At 48.9% G+C, this 21,864-nt stretch overlaps 2 protein-coding genes across 6 annotated transcripts in view; both read left to right on the top strand.

Annotated features, from left to right (window-relative positions):
• Nucleotides 1-6,086: 6,086 nt before the first annotated feature.
• Nucleotides 6,087-21,864, top strand: part of EHBP1L1 (EH domain binding protein 1 like 1) — a 41,817-nt gene continuing 26,039 nt past the window's right edge. For 3 of the 5 annotated variants that reach the window (XM_053369641.1, XM_053369645.1, XM_053369640.1), the window contains exons 1-6: nt 6,087-6,195; nt 17,892-17,949; nt 18,179-18,274; nt 19,032-19,085; nt 20,076-20,254; nt 21,349-21,503. In XM_053369641.1, coding sequence (XP_053225616.1) covers nt 6,092-6,195; nt 17,892-17,949; nt 18,179-18,274; nt 19,032-19,085; nt 20,076-20,254; nt 21,349-21,503 — 646 coding nt within the window. In that variant the 5' untranslated portion in view covers nt 6,087-6,091. Of the gene's footprint in view, nt 6,196-14,279; nt 14,820-14,881; nt 15,288-17,891; nt 17,950-18,178; nt 18,275-19,031; nt 19,086-20,075; nt 20,255-21,348; nt 21,504-21,864 lie in introns of those variants that run through there. The other 2 variants (XM_053369644.1, XM_053369642.1) reach the window with 2 other exon arrangements.
• Nucleotides 16,340-21,864, top strand: part of PCNX3 (pecanex 3) — a 139,465-nt gene continuing 133,940 nt past the window's right edge. The window contains exon 1 of the mRNA XM_053369639.1: nt 16,340-16,344. The gene's annotated coding sequence lies outside the window, so the exon portion shown is untranslated. The remainder of the gene's footprint in view (nt 16,345-21,864) is intronic.

The raw sequence follows: 21,864 nt of genomic DNA, 5'->3' as shown, positions 1-21,864 counted from the left end.
CAATCCAACGCCGCCGCCTCCTTCTTCGCCCGAATTGGCCTGCTCTGTCTGGGCAACTTTCTCAGAAACTTCAGCAGAAAACGAGGCGTCTCCAGATCCCTCTTTGCTGTTCAGGCCCTGGGCCAAAGTCACCTGTAAGTCTTGCCCCAGGGGCAGCTGCACTCACCTGCTGTGTCAGGGTGAGCAGCCGGCTCTTGCCAGGCTGAGTCACAGGAAGGCTCTGTTTGTCCTGGGTGGGGCTGTCTCCCCCCCAAGTACTCCTCCCCATCTCTAGAGCTCTTGTGAGCACTGAGAAAAGCAAGAAATGCACTTTCCCAGCTCCAGGAACCTGTAGCTGTGCTCAGGCTTGCCGCCATGAGAACCACTTTTCCGCACCAGGCTTTTAAAGCATGCTTGCACTTTCCTGACTAGGCTTTGGAGCGAGAGATGCCAAATGGGTCAGATAACTCCTTGGGCTGGATCAGCTTCTGTTGGCATGAAGGATGATGAAAGCTTTTGGCTTACACAGCATTCTTAACTGGAAGCTCGCGTCCTGCACCACAGAGCGAAGCTCCGAGTGCTTAATTAAATGCTTGCCTTGGAACAGGTAGCAACAGATTCCAAATGAGCCTTAAGGATTCTTTATTAATTCCAGCTGCTGACTGCCACCACCCTCCCAAGGGCTCAACCGTGGGTAACCGCGCTTAAAAACCGGAAAACACGCTCTGACAGCACATTGTTATTTCGGTGTGATGTCATGGACAAAGGACCTGGGTGGATTCACACAAATTCCTCCCGAGTCATGAAGTTTGCTTGTGTGGGCTTGGACAAGCCACTGTTTCTCAGCATAGCCTACCTTGCAGAGTTGTTGTGAAGTAAACAATGAGACAATCCATACTGGCCCTCTGAATTTGTTAGAGGAAAGGTGTGGTGCAAATATGATAAATAGTAATTGCCTTCCTGTTCACAGCTACCCCATAAGTGCCAGTGGCTCATTTGGTCTGGCATCCTGTTTGCAAAGGGCCAGCCAGACGCCTGTGGGAAGCCGCATGACAGAGTGAGCTCCCGTTGCTCTGTCCCAGCTCCTGCCAACCTAGCAGTTCGAAAGCATACCAGCGCAAGTAGATAAATAGGTACCGCTGTGGCGGGAAGGTAAATAATGTTTCCTTGAGCTCTGGCACTCATCATGGTGTCCCGTTGCGCCAGAAGCGGTTTAGTCATGCTGGCCACATGACCCGGAAAGCTGTCCGTGGACAAATGCCGGCTCCCTCGTCCTGAAAGCGGAGATGAGCGCCGCACCCCATAGTTGAATTCAGCTGGGCTTAACCATCCAGGGGTCATTTACCTTCACCTTTTACCTTCAGAGGCATGCTGCCTCCATCAGTGGAGGTAGGACAAAGCCATAATGAATAGCAGATTTGATAACCTTAGAGACCTTCCAAGTGCCCCTATTTTCCAGGGACAGTCCCGGTTTTACAGAAGCCATCCCAGTTTCTGATTTGATCCTGGAATGTCCTGCTTTTCCTTAGGACGTCCCTATTTTCATTGTAGAAATGTTGGAGGGTATGGAGTTATGCGACCCCCCCAAGCCAATGAGATAAGTAACAATACAACCTTTAGAAGAAATCTGAAGGCAGCCATGTCTAGGGAAGATTTTTAATGTTTCGTTATGCTTTTATATATGTTGGAAGCTGCCCAGAGTGACTGGGGCAACTCAGTAAGATGGGCAGGGTACAAATAATAAAATTATTATTACTGTGGAATAGAACGTCCCTATTATCATTGGAGAAATGTTGGAGGGTATGACCTTAAGTAGGGACGCAGGTGGCGCTGTGGGTAAAACCTCAGCGCCTAGGACTTGCCGATCGCATGGTCGGCGGTTCGAATCCCTGCGGCGGGGTGCACTCCAGTCGTTCCCAGCGCCTGCCAACCTAGCAGTTCGAAAGCACCTCCGGGTGCAAGTAGATAAATAGGGACCGCTTACCAGCGGGAAGGTAAACGGCGTTCCGTGTGCTGCGCTGGCTTGCCAGATGCAGCTTTGTCACACTGGCCACGTGACCCGGAAGTGTCTGCGGACAGCGCTGGCTCCCGGCCTATAGAGTGAGATGAGCGCACAGCCCTAGAGTCTGGCAAGACTGGCCCGTACGGGCAGGGGTACCTTTACCTTGACAAACATTGACAAACTGGAATGTGTCCAGAGGAGGGCAACCAAAATGGTCAAAGGCCTGGAAACGATGCCTTATGAGGAACGGCTAAGGGAGCTGGGCATGTTTAGCCTGGAGAAGAGGAGGTTAAGGGGTGATATGATAGCCATGTTCAAATATATAAAAGGATGTCACATAGAGGAGGGAGAAAGGTTGTTTTCTGCTGCTCCAGAGAAGCGGACACGGAGCAATGGATCCAAACTACAAGAAAGAAGATTCCACCTAAACATTAGGAAGAACTTCCTGACAGTAAGAGCTGTTTGACAGTGGAATTTGCTGCCAAGGAGTGTGGTGGAGTCTCCTTCTTTGGAGGTCTTTAAGCAGAGGCTTGACAACCATATGTCAGGAGTGCTCTGATGGTGTTTCCTGCTTGGCAGGGGGTTGGACTCGATGGCCCTTGTGGTCTCTTCCAACTCTATGATTCTATGATTCTATGATTCTACCTTTACCTTATGACCTTACGCTCTATGGGACCGGAGGCAAAAGTGAGCAGAACATCAATGCAAATGTTACCTTTGTACAGTAGGCTAGTATCCCACACACAATCACACGACCTTCTCTGCCCTCCATCTAGGCAAGCAAGAGGCATGATTGGAGTTCAGGGACATGTAAGACAGGCAAAAACTCTCAAGGTACAAAGCCAGGGAAGTCTGGGGACTTGGAAGAGTCAGAAGGCCACATGGAAAGGCGTGGAGGACCACATTTGGGCTTGAGGTTCCCCACCACTGAATTGCAGATTTTAACTCACACACCCCATCTTATAAAAGTTTTCAATTGTGCAATAGTAAAGGTAAAGGTAAAGGGACCCCTGACCATTAGGTCCACTCATGACCGACTCTGGGGTTGCAGCGCTCATCTCACTTTACTGGCCGAGGGAGCCAGCGTACAGCTTCCGGGTCATGTGGCCAGCATGACTAAGCCGCTTCTGGCGAACCAGAGCAGCGCACAGAAACGCCCTTTACCTTCCCACCGGAGCGGTACCTATTTATCTACTTGCACTTTGACATGCTTTCGAACTGCTAGGTTGGCAGGAGCAGGGACCGAGCAATGGGAGCTCACCCCGTCACGGGGATTCGAACCACCGATCTTCTGATAAGAAAGTCCTAGGCTCTGTGGTTTAACCCACGGCGCCACCCACATGCAAATTTAAAAACAGGGGCGATTTTAAAAGAGCCTGCTCAGGTGCATTGCTACTCCCCCTCCATTATTATTATGGCAAATCACTAGTGTGGGTGGAACCATAACAGGATATGCACAAACACACACACACATCCCAATGTGAAAAGTCACTTGCAGTTCTGTGTTGCTTACAGTGGTAGAGCTGTGATTGCGTGGGGATAGGTGAGCACCCGGTTTTAAGCCACCCATTCTTTTGAAGGGTGTCGCATTATTTAGGCGATTACACGAGCCTCGTCCCTCCCACTTGCCCTTCCGGAGCCTCTGGGACAGATTCTGTCCCTCGGTTGCTAAATTTGGGGTTGGTGAATTTCCATGACGAACCCGTCCCACCCAGGATGATGCCAGGATCAGTTTGGGATCAGTTTACGGGGTGCTTATTTATACCCTCTGAGCTAGAAGGCAAATATGTAAGAAGCCAAAGAGGCAGAGGGAGAGAGGGAAGGAAAGAAGGAAGGGATAGAGGCAGAGATGGCAGGCGAGGAAGGGAAGGAGGGAGGGAGGGCTGAGGAGTGTGATGAAAGCTCAGAATTTGAGGTGAAAGATTCAGAGACCTGGAATTTGGGGCCTGAAGCTGGCAACAAAACTTCAGAGCATGTCTGCTTGGGAGGATCCTTACTTTGTTTTTGTTATTTAAAAAACCAACCTGTCATACATTCTGGCCTGCAATATGGTGAGGAAGGTAAGGTAAAGGTAAAGGTACCCCTGCCCGTACGGGCCAGTCTTGCCAGACTCTAGGGTTGTGCGCTCATCTCACTCTATAGGCCGGGAGCCAGCGCTGTCCGCAGACACTTCCAGGTCACGTGGCCAGCGTGACAAGCTGCATCTGGCGAGCCAGCGCAGCACACGGAACGCCGTTTACCTTCCCGCTATTAAGCGGTCCCTATTTATCTACTTGCACCCGGGGGTGCTTTCGAACGGCTAGGTTGGCAGGCGCTGGGACCGAGCAACGGGAGCGCACCCCGCCGCGGGGATTCGAACCGCCGACCTTTCGATCGCCTTTTGATCGGCAAGCCCTAGGCACTGAGGCTTTTACCCACAGCGCCACCCGTGTCCCAATGGTGAGGAAGGGGTGGGTATTATTATTTCCATTCCCTCTCCGAACCCTCGAAGGAACACCTGTGGATGGCAGTGAGAATGTTACTGCTTGTTAATTAATGCCATTGATAGCCTGTTTTTCCTCCAAATAGCTCAAGGGGGCGCACACAGCCCCCTCTCATTTTATCCACACAGCAACCCTGTGAGGTAGGTTAGATTTGGTGGGGGGGTGTGAAAGTGACTAGCACGACCCAAGGTCATCTGTCTATCATCTGCTGTGGAAGAGCAGCCCCAGTGGTGAGGAGAAATGGAATGGATGTGGCAGTGTGGTGCAGTGGTTAGGGTGTCAGACTACTAGGACCTGGGTGACCAGGGTTCAAACCCCCCCCCTCAACCATGAAGCTCCATGGCAGCCTATCTCTCAGCCTAATCTACCTTACAGGGGTTTTGGGACCATACTCAGGGAGAACCGGGTAGGTCCCTCCAAGTTGCTTGAAAGAAAAGTTGGACGTAAATGTAAAAAGGTTCAAAAGCGGCCTGGAGATCAACCCTTTCAGCATGCAGCCTTCTAACCCTCGATGGGAGGGATTATTTCATGGCAAGCGAAATGCACTCTGCCCATGTTCAGAAGGCACCCTTCTCTCCACTACGTATTTACTTAGTCACATGGCCCTGGACTGTCTTTCTGTCTTTGCCAAGCAGCATTGCCGGTTTTGCTGTTGACAAAGCGGGGTTGCCAGCTGGCCAGAATTTCCTCCTCCTTCTCCTCCTGGTTAATGGCCAACGCAGGAGAATGTAGGGCCAGGAGGAGAGGGAAAGGAATTGCTCACTGTGGCGTCTTTTATTTATTTCCCTTTTTAATATACGGGAGTGGCTTGGGGGGAAAAAACATGGTACCCATCTGAGCAGCCGCGCGCGGGGCGGGCAAACACTCTGCATGTGCCCAGAGGCACTATTTCCTAAGACAGGCTTTCTTCCTTACGCTGCTGCTCGGCCCAGCAGGCAGGCGTCTTGAAGCCATTTACGAACTTTGGTCGGGGTTGGGGAAGGGAGGAGGAGGCCGTCTGTTCATGGGCAGAAACAGCTCAGCGGAGGTTGGAACTTTTTATATGGCCAAAACGATGGAGCGCAAGCCCGAGGCCCAGAGGGAGCCCTTCTGAGGGTCTCTTTGCAGACACGCACCCTCGATGTCCCGGGGTGGGTGTGGGTGCTGTAGCTGCCGTCAGCTGTCGCTCGCTCCCTTCTCTGCCTCGCTGCCGCCTTCTGCTGCTGCTTCTCCCTCCCGCGCTCCGCCCTCTCCGTCTGAAGATCACACCCACAGCCCGTTTGCCAGCGGCGGACGGAGACCGGGCTCCCCCCGCCCCGCTCTCTCTTCCTCTCCCCGCTTCGATGTCTGTAACTTTCTCGCTCTGCACCAACTTCCTCCCGGCCAGGTTTCCGCGGGCTGCGAGCCAGGCGTTCAGACGACAGCAGCAGCAGCAGCAGCAGGAGAAGGAGGCAAGATCTCTGCAGACTGCTCTGCTCGCCCCGTCGGGGCTCGGGGTCAGGAGGAGACGCAGCAGCAGCAGCAGCGGGTGATGGGGGCCGAGCGGAGGGGCGCCGGTGGGGTGTGAAGAAGGCGGCGGCGGCGACCCACAGCTCTCCTCCTGGGCCGCAGCAGCGAGGCGACAGCCGCGGACACCGACGGGGCGGCCATGAGTTCGGTGTGGAAGAGGCTCCAGCGCGTCGGCAAGCGGGCGGCCAAATTCCACTTCGTGGCCTGTTACCAGGAGCTGGTGGTGGAGTGCACCAAGAAATGGTGAGGCTGGGTGGGGCAGCGGGGCCGTGGGGTGGGGGAGAGGGAGAGACGGTGACTCAGGGTCTTGTGAGTACACGAGGAGGGTTTTTTTGGGGGCGGGGGGGTCTGGACCCAGGAAGTGGAGAAAGGGGCGGGGAATGCACGAGCAATGGTGAAGGGGCGGGGTAGGGTTTCACAACTGCCTTTTAAGGTAGGCCGGTGTTGCTAATAAACCCAAGGGATATAATATATTATCATCCAGAATATAGAGTTGTTAGGAACCACAAGGGTCATCTAGTCCAACCCCCTGCAATGCAGGAATCTTTTGACCATCGTGGGGCTCGAACCCACAACCCTGAGATTGAGTCTCATGATCTACCAACTACGTTCTGTTCTATTTCATACTTTGTATGCACAAGAATACGCTAAAGCCTTCTAATTATATCTTGGTATAATTTTTTACAGCGGCCCTGTGTTCATAAACCTGTATTGTAGGTGCAAAAGGTTGCGAGGGGAGGGGCAGTTTGGGGGAAGGGCTCCTCCAGGTGAAGGGCAGTGGCATGCTTTGTGTTTTAAAATGTCCCAGGTTGAAACCTGGACATTGCTAGGCAGGGCTGCAAAAGAGTCCAACACCCTGGAGAGCTGCTGCCAGTCAGTGTGGACAATACTGAGCCAAATGGACCAATAGCCTGTCTTGGTACTGTAAGGCTTTTTCCCAGGTCCCTGCTTAAATCTGCTTTTTCTTCACAACCATGAGGACTAGAAGCTTACTTTTATGGGAAGACCATAGCTCAGTGGTAGGGCAATGCTTGTGGTCTTTGTCTTGCTTAGTAACCTTGTAGTTCATTGCTTCTTAATTCATATTGTTTATATCATTGCTTGATAGCACTGTATTTTTACAGTTGTACACTCTTCTGGTTTAGAAAAAATTAAAATAAATAAGATCGGTGGACTGACTGCAATCATTTCCTGGGCTGGGAAATGTCTTCAGACCAGGAGAGCCAAGGGCCTTAATGGTATCATTAGACTCATCTAACTCTGCACTGGGATAATGAAAGTTGTAGTCCAATAACATGGCGGGGTGGGGGGCAAAGTTCCCCATCTCCAGTGCAGGCCTGACTCTGCATTAAGGCAGTTTCCTGTGTCGCTTTTGCGTGCCTAAGGCTACCTAGGCTTTTCATGAGATTTGCACCAGGGGCTGCCGGTTCCTGTGCAGGCCTTTTTAACCAGTTTGCATTTCACAAGCTGTGTTCTAGGTTACGGGTAGAAGCTTGTGCACCAGGAAGTGGTAAATGGAGGTGAAAGGGAATAATGTTTTTATTGATTTAACCCATTTACGATGTTGCTAGTTTCCAAGTAGTTCAGAGTGGTTTGTGACATAAAAAACAACAACTCCATGCAATCGTGAAAACAACAGGAGAGGCAATTTTTTTAAAAATGGCATTTAAAAGTAATCTACGCACTGAATAAGCCCAGAAAATGATCCAGATTGGACAAATGCCTGTTAGAAGTGAAAGATGATAATAATAAAAAAAGAAGTGAAAGATGTTTCTATGTTGAAACCCAGCTGGAAAAGGTCTAGCGAATTCTGCCACAATTACAGAGCAATCAAAGGTGGAAAACCTGCAGGACACAGGTGGCCCATGCGGGGGGCAGGGAGAATATCCTCACCCCCCCATGTCACAATTAGGTTTTCTATGTTTCAATTTTTACTCCGTTTGCTGCATTGATTAAGCACCGTTTAGTGGAACATTGAGATGTGAATTTAACAAAGGAAGCAAATAAATAATAACATGCATGACGTTTAGGCCTCTGTTGATGGGTGGGCTTTGCAAAACTTTCAGCTCTGGCATTTGGAATCAAATTCGGAAGCAAATGGGTAAACAGTGCAACTGGTGCTGTGCAGAGCAGACCGAAATCTGTTTTTTGTCACACAGTAGCTGTAACAGGAAGACAGGGGGCTGCGCTCTGCGCCCGTTGATGCTTCTGCGCTGTCTTCAAGGGCAGACCCACGCAGAGCATTTGCTGAGGCAATCCAGCTTAGAAATTGCAGCGACCATGGTATCTTGGAATGTTGGGGGGTGGAATGAGGACGCTTGGGTGCCCACGATGCTAGGAGTAATGGTGAATTGGAAAAACGGGAAAAGAGGGAATTGCAAGGGGCCTCAGGCTCCAGGCCCAGCCCCTCCTCTCTGGCCACCCACCCCTCCTCTCTGGCCAATCACCTGAGTGCTTTTGACTGGCATGAGTAATTACAGTGGTACCTTGGTTCTCAAATGCCTTGGTACTCCAACAACTTGGAACCCAAACACTGCAAACCCGGAAGTAAGTGTTCCGGTTTGTGAACGTTTTTCGGAAGCTGAACGTGCTCCATTTTGAGTGCCACGCTTCCGTTTTGAGTGTCACACTTCTGTTTTGAGTGTTACGCTGAGGTCTGTCTGTTTTTGCTATTTATTTTTGCGTTTTTGCAGCTCTTTTTGTTTTGTTTTTGTGACTGTGTGGAACCCAGTTCAACTACTGATTGATTGATTGATTGATTGATTGTGTGACTGCAGTACATTGTTTATTGCTTTCATTTTATGGACCAATGGTCTTGTTAGATAGTAAAATTCATGTTGAATTTTAGGGGTTGTTTTTAAAAGTCTGAAACGGATTAATCTGTTTTGCATTACTTACTATGGGAAAGCGCGTCTTGGTTTTGGAACGCTTTGATTTTGGAACAGACTTCCAGAACAGATTAAGTTTGAGAACCAAGGTACCACTGTATATAACATTTAGGGAACATCTGAAGGCAACTCTGTATAGGGAAGCTTTTTAAGGTTGAATGTTTTATCATGTTTTTATATATGCTGCTAGCCGCACAGAGTCCCTGGGGCAACCCAGTCAGATGGGCGGGGTATAAATAATAAAAATATTATTATTATTATTATTATTATTATTATTGCCAGAATAGGTGTATGTGTGGAAACCAGCCTTGTTGCACAAAAACATTAACATTCATTACTCTGACCACTTTTGTTTCCAGTTCCGCCAAGCAATTGCATGCAGCCCCCAGGAAGGTGCCCAGAAGGGAAAAAGGACCTCTACCCCTGTTGTAAACTGTACAAGGGGCTATGTAAAGGGTTATGGGGAGTGGGGGCTTGGTCCAAATGCAAGGGGACAGGTTAGAGATGGTGTCACTGGAGGAGTTCCTTCCCCTGTCCTACAAACTCCCAAGTTGGGGAGGGTGGAAGCGCAACTCCCTTGCATTCTAGGAAAATCTGGTGTCAGGGCTGGTTCAGCTGCAGATCAGACTCAGAGACGAGCAGTAAAGTTGATTCACTCTGTCGGGGAGGGTCCCCCCCCCCCCCGGTGCTCTCTGAGCTCTCTGCTCTGCTACATGCAAAGCCCATGAAGACTTCTATGGCCGTGAAGACAAAGGAGGAGCGGAGCTGAATACAGGCTCCTGTAAATCTGTTGCAGCCTCAGCCCCTACCTCCTCCTCAGCTGCCTATCCTGTGTCTGCAGCACTTTCTGGCTCTTCTTCCCCTCTCTCCCTCAAGCCTGCTGCTTGTTCAGCATCCAACCATTCTGCCTCCCCTCCGTCCGCTGACCTGTCTTCCGTATCCCACCACCACTCCCCTGGCTCTGAGGCTTCCCTAGGGGGTTCTCCACTGTTCCTTGTCCAGTCAGTCCCTGACATCTGGTGGTCTTTCTAGGAGGTCGGTCATCTCATTTGGGTTCCTGCTTTGCCAGTCTAGTAAAGGTGTGAGCCTGAATGGATGGGTCATTGCTGCAGTAGGAAAGCAGCCTCTTCTCTTGGGCAGCAGGTTACTGTGCCATGCCAAGGACACCAGGGACAGCCATAGACATGAGACACTAACATTGCTAGCCTGAAAGTTTCTTTGCAGTGGTCAGGAAGGGAAAGCAGAACTGAGCCTGACCTCCTTGCCTGAGGCTGATTCTTTCTCTCCACTCCACAAGGTGCTGTCTGTGCCACCCGACTGGCTGGGGCCGTCTGTCTTCCAGGTTAACTGATGTCACTTGCAAAATTCCTGTTTTGAGACTCGTGCCTGTCATTGCTGACATTTCTGGGTTAGACAAATCCCGGGCCTGACTTGGAATAAGGCAGCTTCCTCTGTGCTGAGCTATGAGGAACTAGCAGCTGAGTTTGCATTTCCCCCTCCTCCCTCCCAGTCCCTTTTTCCTTTTGTGTTGTGTCTTTTAGATTATAAGCTTCAGGAAAGAGCATACAGTGGTACCTCGGGTTACAAACACCTCGGGTTACAAACACTATGGGTTACAGACTCCGCTAACCCGGAAGTAGTACCTTGGGTTAAGAACTTTATCTCAGGATGAGAACAGAATTTGTGTGCTGGCAGCAGGAGGCCCCATTAGCTAAAGTGGTCCCTAGGTTAAGAACTGTTTCAGGTTAAGAATGGACCTCTGGGACGAATTAAGTTTGTAACCAGAGGTACCACTGTATCTTATTACTACTGGTCTTTGTAAACTTCTCTGGAAGCCTTCTTAAACTGAAGAGCAGGGTAAAAATGCTTTAAAGAATGAAGAAACGGTTATTATTTTAAATCAGTGCTTTGTTCAGGACTAGAGAGCTGGAATCTTGCTTTAGGTTCAGGGTGATAAGCAAAAGCCAGCAGCACAGCATCTGCCTATGCTTGCAAAAAGGGCCCAGTTCAGTTGGTGGAGCATGAGACTGTTAATCTCAGGATTTGGGGTTAGAACATTGGGCAAAAGATTTCTGCATTGGAGGGGGTTGGATTAGATGATCCTTGTGGTTCCCTCCAACTCTACAATTCTATGATTCTAGCAGATCAGGTAGTAAGTAGTGGGGAAAACTTCCCTGTCTCTGGACAGCTGTCACCAGTCACAGAAGGATGGACCAGTAGATGGACTTTGTAGAAGATAACTTCCTAAGCGCTCAATGAGCACAGTCAGCGGAGCAGCATGAACACTCAGGGAAGATGATGTTTCTTACTTGCTGAGCTGTGGACTTTCTGGCTCCTTAGCATCTCCCCAAGAAAAGCCATCTGCTGGTGATATCTGTTCAAGCTTCAGGGACTTGAAGGAAACAGGACAGGCCTCTCAAACCTACCTAGGATGCTGATCTTAGATGAGGATGTACTCTGCCCATGCTCTGAGTCACTTCTTCCTTCTCTTTTGCTTTGCATGTTCCTGGTTTGAGTCCTGACATATATGATGTGCTGGAGGTTTGCATTCAGAATAGTGGAAGAAAGAGGAAGAAGATTAGGGCAGAAGGGGCAAGATCTGGCGTTCTGTGCTGAAATACACTAGTTTGTGCTGGCAGGGGCTGATGGGAGTTGTAGTCCTAAACATCTGGATGGTACCAGGTGGGAGAAGGCTGACTTTATATAGTTACTTTTCTTTTTTAAAGTGGTGGGCAGGTGAGATGCTGGAGGTCAGGCCTACTCCTCATGTCTAGCCCCCCCCCCCCGCAACAAACTCCACTGGGAGATGAGCCGGTTGCCGGACTGGGAGTTGCAGACAGACTGATATGGTGGAGGAGCAGGCGAATAAGGACACACACCCCTCCCCTCATTCTGACATGGCAAAGGCCTTATAAGGGACTCGGGAAATGATAAATATTTACTCATTGCAGAGCTAAAAATGGAAAAGGGAGGGCTGAAATTTCAGTGTGTGTGTGTGTGTGTGTGTGTGTGTGTGTGTGTGTGTGTGTGTTAGGATAACAGGAATGCTGCAAAAAATGGAAACAGGAGGGAGGGGATGTGGGTTGTCTCAGATGGGAAGAGCAGGGACCTGGCCAAGTAGGAGTGTGGAGTCTGTCCTCCCCTTGGGGGTAATCTGACTTCAGAGCTCTTGGATTCCTCAAGTTATTTCCAGTACTTTTGCTGGTCCTCAGCCACACCCTCATTCCCATGACTTGGCTAGATTTTTTTGGGGGGGGGAGGGAACCATTCAGCCACACAGAACTTGGCTCAAACCCAGTACTTTTCTTTCTCTTTCTCTTTTTAAAGCCTTGACTTAAGAGTGTTTACCTTCAATTTCACTAATGGTGCTGAACTAGGCACTCAGCACATGTGCAGGAACACATTTTTTTGCTACCGGCCTGAGATGCTGTGTTGATTTTGAGGGGCCACCCTTGGCTCTGAATCATAGAATTTGTTTAGTTGGAAGAGAGGACCACGGTCATCTAGTCTAACCCCCTGCAATGCAGGGATGCTTTACCCAACATGGGGCTCAAACCCATGACCCTGAGATTGAGAGTCTCATGCTCTAGCTATCTCCAGAGCTCACAGGACCAAGCTCCTAGAACAGGGGCAGGAAACCTGCATCCCTTCAGATGTTGGATTCCCAGCTCCCCGCTTCTGCAGTTGCCTTGGCCAAATCAGGGATGATGGGAGTTGTAGTCCAGAACACTAGGATATGGAAGGTCAAAAACACTAGGATATGGAAGGTCAAGAAGAGTTTATTAGCAGACTTGGGGTGAGGAAACGAGGCAAAGCATCCACCTGCCACCCTGAAACATTACAGAAATGATTTAAATATAATTGTAATTATCTGATGTTGGCATTACAAAAGGATACAGATTTACACCCCAGCCAAAGCAGCAGTGCAGGCTGAGGTCAATGGGAATTGTAGCCTGAAGCAGCACCCAGTAGGGGAATAGTCTGCTCAAGACCCTGTTTTCCAGCACCAGAGCCAAACACAGCTGCAAAATGGAAAAAAATCTTGAAGAACAAGGGTACATATGGGCAGGCCAAGAGTGTGTGTTTGTTCTGTTGCTTCCTCCTACATGGTGTAGGATGCAGGTGGTGCTGTAGTCTAAACCACTGAGCTTCTTGGGCTTGCCGATTGGAAAGTTGGCAGTTCGAACCCCTGCAACGTGGTGAGCTCCAGTAGCTCTGTCCCAGCTCCTGTCAACCTTGCAGTTCGAAAGCACGCCAGTGCAAGTAGATAAATAGGTACCACTGTGGCAGGAAGGTAAACTGTGTTTCCTTGCACTCTGGCTTCCATCAAGGTGTTTTGTTGCGCCAGAAGTGGTTTAGTCATGCTGGCCACATGACCCGGAAAGCTGTCTGTGGACAAACACCGGCCCCCTCGGCCTGAAGGCAGCGAGATGAGCACTGTAACCCCATAGTCACCTTTGACTGTCCGGGGTCCTTGACCTTTACCTTACCTACACAGTGTAGCCTTAGTTGGGTCCTTACACACTGGAGCTTGGGGGTCAACTTGACCTCCGGCCCCTCGTTCCGAGATTAACCTTTGCCTTGAGGCCTCCTCTCATGGGGATCTTTGCCCCTCTGGCTCTCCATTCTGGGTGAAAGTGGAGAGTCCTGCAAGGCTGTTCTGTGATGAAGAGAAGGGCGCTTGGTGGGTGTATTGGGTTTCCTCACTGCGCCCAGATTTAACCCAGCACCTGCAGCGGATTTATGACTGCTAGCCCCCAGGGGCTAAAATTAGCCTTTGGACACTAGCCCAGAAGAATTATAGAGGCTATTAAGATGAAGCTGGGCATCACTTTCATCAACAGATATGTGTGTGTGTGTGTGGTTCACTGTATGTTGTGATTGGGGAGCACATGAGTCTGCTCTAATACAAGGGCTGGGGGATCTGCGGTCCTCCAGATGTTGCTGAACTTCAGCTGTCATCAGCCCCCCAGCCTGCATGGCCCATGGTCAGGGGGTCATAGGAGCTGGGCTCCCGAAACATCTGGAAGGCCACAAGTCCCCCACCCCCTGCTATAGTAGGCAGTATTAGAAATTAGCCATGTGCTATGCACGTTTTTGACTGGCGCGGGTCCAGCTGCGACCATGTGGAAATCTGTGGATGCCATGTTGGTGACTGGGGGAAGCAAAATGTACGGTAACTAAGAGGATCTGAAATATTTTCCTGTTTCAGCATGTTGTAAACTGTCTTGAGATGTGTTCTTTAAAATATAAAGTGTTACAGAAATGCAATGAAAAATAACGGAAGGAGGCATCCGGGGAACATTTAGGGGACTAGCCTAGTCGCCTTAGTCCAATAACTGCATACCACTGCTCAGAACATGCCTCAGGATCATAGCTGTCAACTTTCAGATTTGAAAATAAGGGATCAGCGGCCTCGAAAATAAGGGATCAGCAGCCTCACCTGTTCCAGGGATAGTCTACAGGATATCTAACAATCCGGGATAGCAGCGGGAAACGGCGCTGGAATAAGGGAATTTCCCGCAAAAAAGGGAAAGTTGACAGCTATGCTCAGGATCTTCACATGTTCTTCCTGGCAAAGAGGAAGCCAGGACCCCTGGGTCCTTTTCAGAACCAGGGAACCAGGGAAGGCTGTTGGGTTACATCCCAGTGAGAGCCAGTGTGGTGTAGTGGTTAAGAGCGGTAGTCTCGTAATCTGGGGAACCGGGTTCGCGTCTCCGCTCCTCCACATGCAGCTGCTGGGTGACCTTGGGCCAGTCACACTTCTTTGAAGTCTCTCAGCCCCACTCACCTCACAGAGTGTTTGTTGTGGGGGAGGAAGGGAAAGGAGAATGTTAGCCGCTTTGAGACTCCTTAAAGGGAGTGAAAGGCGGGATATCAAATCCAAACTCTTCTTCTTCTTCTTCTTCTTCTTCTTCTTCTTCTTCTTCATCCGGTTTGATCCTAAACTTCAGGCGGGGAGAGGAGCTTTATCTGAGGGTGTGTGTGCTAAAGAGCAAAGACTGCTGATTCGATTTGAGAAATGAAGGAAAGTGTGATCAGGAATGAAGGGCAGCAGTGGGGCTGGTCTCTTTTGACACCCGTGTTGGCTGGGTGCGACCTGGCCCAGCTCCGAGAAGGATCAGAGCCGCGCCCGGTGAAGTCTGGGAAGGGGAAGATAAAACTTCCCACCGAAATAACCTCTGTGCTGCTGAGCCAGAGTTCAAGTTACTGCCTGGCCCCAGAGCTTTCTCGGTTTCAAAAGCCCACTCCGGAAAGGAAAATGAGGAAGTCTTCCTTTCCGCTGCCCCACAGAAGCCCCAGGTTCCCTTCCACATGCCAGCAGAGAAGTCATTTTCTGCCGAGGATCAGCTCAAGAAGCTGGTGCGGTCCTTGAAGCTTGTGCACCTGACAAAGTGGGCTTCAGCCCACAAAAGCTTATGCCAACTTTGGTCAGCTCCATCCCAGGTTGGCAATGGCTGGCATATGCCCAACTGAAGGCTTTGTTAGCTTTTATAAGATGCTGTTTTTGCTGGAAGAGACTAACCCTCTGTTGAATTTGAAGGCCTGAGGATGGCTAGAACAGCCCTCCTAAGACTTCACTGGTGCTCCCGGCTCAGGGCATTATAACCTTAAACTCTCTCCTGGTTTTTCGATTGTGTTTTTCCCCTGTATATTTTCATGTTTCAATATGCCTTTTAGTAGGCTGCCTCGAGACTTGGAAGTGGGGAGGCAACATTGAAATATTTAAAATAAATAAATGGTGGGATATAAAGTGGCAGTTAAGGCCTCAGTCCGTATGGAGACGTAGGCCGCAATCAAACCATACGTTTAAAGTGGTGTGGAGCCACTTTAAACTGTCATGGCTTCTCCCAAATTATTATTGGAGTTGTGGTTTGTTACGGTGCTGGGAATTGTCAGGAGACCCCTATTTCCCCTCACAGGATTATAATTTGTAGTTCCCTGTGAAGAATGATTGTTTGGGGGGAGCTACAACTGTTTAAAGTGGTATCATATTGCTTTAAATGTAAGGTGTGGATGCGGCCTTACATTGGAACAAGTCCCAGACCCTCCCAAGTGTCCCTATTTTCCAGGGACATTTCCGGATTTATAGAAACCATCCTGGTTTCTGATTTGGTCCTGGAATGTCCCACCTTTCCTTAGGATGTCCCTATTTTCATTAGAGAAATGTTGGCGGGTATGCGACCCCCAAGCCAAGGAGATACACGCTTTAGGAGACATCCGGAGGCAGCCTTGTATAGAGAACTGTTTTAAATGTTTAAAGTTTTATTAGATTTTGATATATAGTGGTACCTCGGTTTTCAAACGTAATCCGTTCCAGAAGACCGTTCAGCTTCTGAAACGTTTGAAAACCAAGGCGCAAGGGGAGAATTTCAATGGAGAAAATAGAAAAACACACAGCGAAAGCCGTTCAACTTCCAAGGTGCATTCGAAAACGGAAGCATTTACTTCCGGGTTTTCGGCATTCAAAAACTGAAAGGCTCTGAGACACTCGAGAACCGAGGTACCACTGTATATTGGAAGCCACCCTGAGTGGCTGGGGCAACACAGTCAAATGGGCAGAGTATAAATAATAAAACAACCACCACAACAAGTTGTTGTTGTTGTTAAATAGGATTTCCCTATTTTTATCAGATAAATGTTGGAGAGTATGAAGTCCCAATGAACTCGGAGGAATTTGCACAGGACTTTGTACTTTGAATGCTAACAAAAAGTATTTTAGATTCAGGTAGGTAGCCGTGTTGGTCTGACGCAGTCGAAATAAATAAAAAATTGTCCAGTAGCACCTTAGAGATCAACTACGGTAACAGGTTTTTTTTATTTACTTATTGCATTTATATGCTGCCTTTCTGCCAAGGCACCCATTAAAAAGTACTAACACACACTTGACCACTTCAGTCAGCGGACCTGGCATGGCTACAGATGCCACATAGTACCCCTTGTCCATTTGTAAGTACTCAATCTTTTAGTGTGGCAGCACCTAACTTGGGAACTCCCTGCCTGTTGGTATTAGGCAAGCGCCCTCACTGTACTCTTTTCAGCACCTGCTGAAAACATTTTTGTTCAGACAAGCCTACCTGGATATTTAGAAAGTTTATGCAAGTCTTAATCTGTTTTTCGTTTATTATTATTAGGAGGGAAATAGCATAGTGGCAAAATCAGAAGCTGGGCATTGCTTGTAATGGAACTGAGGAGTAACACCACTGCCCAACACCCCATACTGGGAATGCAATAGCAGCAGTGGTGGGTTATTAAGCAGAAGAGATGACAATGTACCAAGTCATCCCCTAATACCACCAGTACATGCCTGGTTGGCCTGGGGGGCGGATCATAGCTTCCCTTTTCTCCTGAAACTAAATTGGGGAAGAGACCAGCCAAAGAGTTTCTTCTTCAGAATGGCATGCAAGAGCAACTTCCCAGAAGTCAAATTTGAACTGGAATGGGGTGTGGGGGGCAATTGCCACCACTGAAACAGAGTCCAAGAGTAGTAGCATCCAAAAAATGTTTTAAAAAACTGTCCAGGAGCACCTTAGAGACCAACTAAGTTTGTTCTGGGTATAAGCTTTCATGTGCATGCACACGTATCTGAAGAAGGGTGCATGCACACAGAAGCTTATACCCAGAACAAACTTACCGTAATTCAGTTTGTTTTAGATGCAGTGCTTTTCCCCCTCAAAAAATGTTTAGGGGTACTTTCATTTTCCTACCCATATTGAAATACTGCCCTTCAGTGAGGCCAAACTTAGATTCACAAACTGTTTAGAGGTATACGTATCCCTGCGCCCCCCGAAAAAAGCACTGTTTAGATGTGTTTAGCAGTTTTTAGATATTTTAAATACCGTATGTTGTTGTTGTTGTTTTATTCGTGCCCCAGCCAGACAGGGATATATAAAAGTAATCAAGGAGCATCTGTAGAGCCAGAGGTTCCCCATCTCTGCCTTAGGCCTAAGAACAGGTAGAGGTACGTGACCTATACAGTACATCTCTATGGGTTCTAGTACATTTGCCTCTTTGTTCTTGTTTCTGAATTGTCTTCTCTCCCAATGCCAGGCAGCCCGACAAGCTGGTTGTGGTCTGGACCCGAAGGAACCGGAGGATCTGCTCCAAGGTGTGTTGACTTTCTCAACTACGGCGGGGTTTCGCCTCAGCCTTCCCCAACCTGGGGCCCTCCTGCAGCTGACCGGGGTGGATGGAAGCTGTATAGATCAAAACATCTGGCAAGCCCAAGGTTGGGGAAGGCTGCCTTAAGGTGCAGGGTCCAAATCCCAGCAGAAGCTGCACCTCTGGAGGCACCGGTTGATGTTTTAGCTTGTTCTTATCTGCTTTTCCACCTGCAGGCTCATGGCTGGCAGCCAGGGATCAAGAACCCCTATAGGGGTACCGTGGTGTGGATGGTACCTGAAAATGTGGACATCATGGTGACGCTCTATCGGGTATGGCAGCCACAGTGCTGGGAGTCTGTTGTGGGCTCTATGACTGACACAAGGAAGGCCTTAAGAGGAGGAGGATTTCTGCCGCATCCACACCGCACATTTAAAGTGCTATGATACCATTTTAAACAGTCATGGCTTCCCCCAAAGAAATTATGGAAGCTTTAGTGTGTTAAGGGTGCTGATTATTGTTAGAGGACCCGTTATTCCCCTCACAAAGCTATAATTATCAATCCTTCTTTATAGGGAACTCTGGGTATTGTAACTCTGGGAAGAGGGTAGGGGTCGTCTAACAACTCCCAAATCGCTTAACAAGCTACCAAAATTCTCTGGGGGAAACCATTTACTGTTTAAACTGGTGTCATAGTGCTTTTTTTGGCGTCAGTGTGGCCTTTGATAATGCATTTTTCAAAAGAAAGAGGGTCGTGCGAGTGTACATAGACTGTAGCCTACTGTACCAAGTTAATATTTACGTTTATTTTTCCGCCTATTTTCCCACTGGCCCTGCCCACTACTGGCACGTCCCCACTCCCCACCTCACAGAATTTTGCCTAGACAAGAATGTGGCCCTCGGTTCCCCACCTTGGAAAGCCACTGCCAGTCAGAGCAGGCAATATTGTGCTAGATGGATAAACAGTATGATCGCCTAGAAAGAGGTTTGATTATCCTAGATGGAGGGTGCTTGTGATCAGATTGCAGCCCTAGGCATTGTATGTTCAGACCCCAACACCAGGTGACCTTCTTCTCATTGCTTTTCCAGGATCCCCATGTAGAGGAATATGAAGACAAAGACTGGACCTTCGTGATTGAAAACGTATGTGGAAGTGAACCTGTTTCTGGGAGTCTCAAATGTGGGCCTTGGTGGGCCTAGGAATAGGAACTGGGAGGAGGCGGGCCTTTTGTCTAAAGCTGTGGGCATCTTTTCTTGCCAAGAGTGTCCCTTGCCCAGCAATACAAACCTGTATTGATTGAGTTCTAAAAAAGCAAAACAAGGATGCCCTCACTTCAGTCAGCAATGACAGGCCTTGTCAGTGTCACTGATTTTTCACTCTGGGGTTGTGGCTGTGATGCTGTGCCAGTCTTAGCCCCTCCAGCAGCTTGCAAGTCCATCAAGGATGTGTGTGCTCCCTCTCTCCCTCCCAGCTCTGTGATCCTGTAGCCATTTTAAACTATCCAGCGGGCTGCCATGTCTGAAGTGCAGCTGACTTGCATCCTGCTGCTCCAAAGAGACTAGAACTAAATGGGTGGAATTTGCAGAGAAACGGCTTCCTATGCCAGGCTGTTGGACAGCAAAGCAGGCTGCCTCAGATGGCTCCGGGCTTTTTTTTCTGGAGGTTTTTAGGCAGAGAGATGTCATAGTTGCAAGATTCCTGCCTGGATGGAGGGTAGAGAGATGGGTAGGGACGTGTAGAAACTAGACTACTGCACAAAGATAATATTTACATTCAAGGCTCCTCCCACTTTCACTGAGATGTTCCCTCCGGGAGGTTTCCCAAAAGGGAAAGCAGACCTCAGTCTGGAAAACATTCCCCAGTGTTAAAGGTGGAAAGGAAGTACAGTATTTTGACTTGATCCCAGGCAGATGATGGCAGCAAGGGCAATTTTCTGATAGCTAGAGACATGAGATTGTGGCTGAGTATGAGTTCCTAATGATGGGGAGGACGCATGCAGGGATAAGGGGTTTGAAAGTCATGCATTGTGGGAGGAATAAGGGACAAGCGGGAAAGGTGAGTTTGTGAATATGCGTGGAGAGGGTGTCAGTTGTCCTAAGTGGAAATCATGACTGTTAACGCCCCCACGCCAGGAATCAAAGGGGCACCGGAAGGTCCTGGCTTCTGTGGATGTGAACCTCAAGCGCTTTGCCAGCACCACGCCCACCCAAGTGGACCTGAAGCTGAATCTGAAGCCGCGGTCGGTGAAGGTGGTGGCCGCCACACTGCAGCTCACCCTCTCTTGTGTCTTCCTCCGGGAGGGGAAAGCCACGTGAGTGCTGCCTTTCGGGGAGAGGGTCATCCTGGAATCCTTTGTTGCCCTCTCTTTGGGGAAAGCACCATAGCACCTTCTTGGCCTCCAGAAGGACCTCAGTTCAATGCTTGCTGTCTCCAGTTGGAAGGATCAGGTGGAAGAAGATGGGAAAAGACTCTTGCCTACTACAGACCCTGGAGAATGGCTGCTAGTCAGAGCAGGCAATATTGGGCTAGATTGTCTTGGCCAAAGGTAGCTTCTCATCGGGGCCCATTAACTCAGGAGATGGAACACCTCCTCTGAATGTTGATAACAATCTTTGGGTTGTAGGGGATGGAAAAGGAAAGCACTTAGCAAGACAGGAACTTTCGAGAGTCACCACTAGACAGAACAAAATTGATTTATTTACTTATTTTGCATACTTATTTTGCATTTGGGCGGTTCACAACATAAAACCACGATATAAAAACACAAAATAAATTATTATGTACAGTATTAGATTTATATACTGTCCCTCATCACAAGATCTCAGGGTGGTCCACAGAATAAAATGCAAGGTAAAAAACACAAGTAAATAGTTAAAACAAAACCAACTAAACAACACCTCCCCCTTCCCACAAACACATTTAAAAGGTTGTAGAATATTATTCAGCCAAGGGCCTGTTTGAAGAGGAGCATTTTCGCCCGGCACCTAAAATACATATAATGAGACGCCAGGTGAACCTCCCTGGGAAGGGCATTCCATAAATGCAGAAAAGGCCAGTTCTTGTGTTGCCACCCTCTGAGCCTCACATGAAGAAGGGTCTCAGATGATGAACGCAGAGTCCAGGTTCGATTTATATGGGGAGAGGCGATCCTTGAGGTATTGCGGTCCTGAGCCGTTGAAGGCTTTATAGGTCAAAACCAGCACTTGGAATTGGTTGAAGAAATTACTTGGCTAGATGAATAAACAGCTTCCTATCTTCCTATAGTAAGATCTACAATAACTGGATTGGCATCCATTGTTCAGGGAGCAGGGGAGTCACTTCTGGCCAAAAATGTCCTGGCGAGGGTGGATGACGGAAAAGCAGCTGCCTTCTTGTGACATTCCTTTAACTCTTTCATCTTTGCAGGGATGAGGACATGCAAAGTCTGGCAAGCCTGATGAGTGTCAAACCCTCCGATATTGCCAACCTGGAGGACTTCGCTGACAGCGAAGAGGAGTCAGAGGAAGCCCTGAAGAAGAGCCGTCAAGAGGATACTGCAAGCCAGGGGGCATCGTCTAAAGGTGGGGGGACCCTTCTGTTCCAGAAACCTCACATTTCTTGGGCCCAGCCCTGCAGACCTCTTTCATCAATGAAAGAGGGATGCCAGCATTTTCCCTCCAGTCTTCGAAGTCACCCCCTCCGTCTCCACTCCTGGTTCCTGGAACCAGAGCTAATTGTTCCTTGCTAGAGCTTGAATTGGAGCAAGCGAGTTGCTTGGGTTCTGTCAAAGTTCACTTTAGTTAACTTGCAGGTGAGCTGAGGTCTTTTGTGGAGCTTTGGCCTGGCCCATCAGCTCTTGGTTTTCCAAGACTCTTTGTAAATAATTAACTTGCTGAACCATTGAGGTTTTGCCATGTGTTTTTACTTGGCTCTTATCAAGCG

Source organism: Podarcis raffonei, chromosome 16, assembly GCF_027172205.1.
Source record: "Podarcis raffonei isolate rPodRaf1 chromosome 16, rPodRaf1.pri, whole genome shotgun sequence".
NCBI lineage: Eukaryota > Metazoa > Chordata > Lepidosauria > Squamata > Lacertidae > Podarcis > Podarcis raffonei.
The sequence above is the reverse complement of the archived record's forward strand: the minus strand, read 5'-3'. Positions and strand labels throughout refer to the sequence as shown.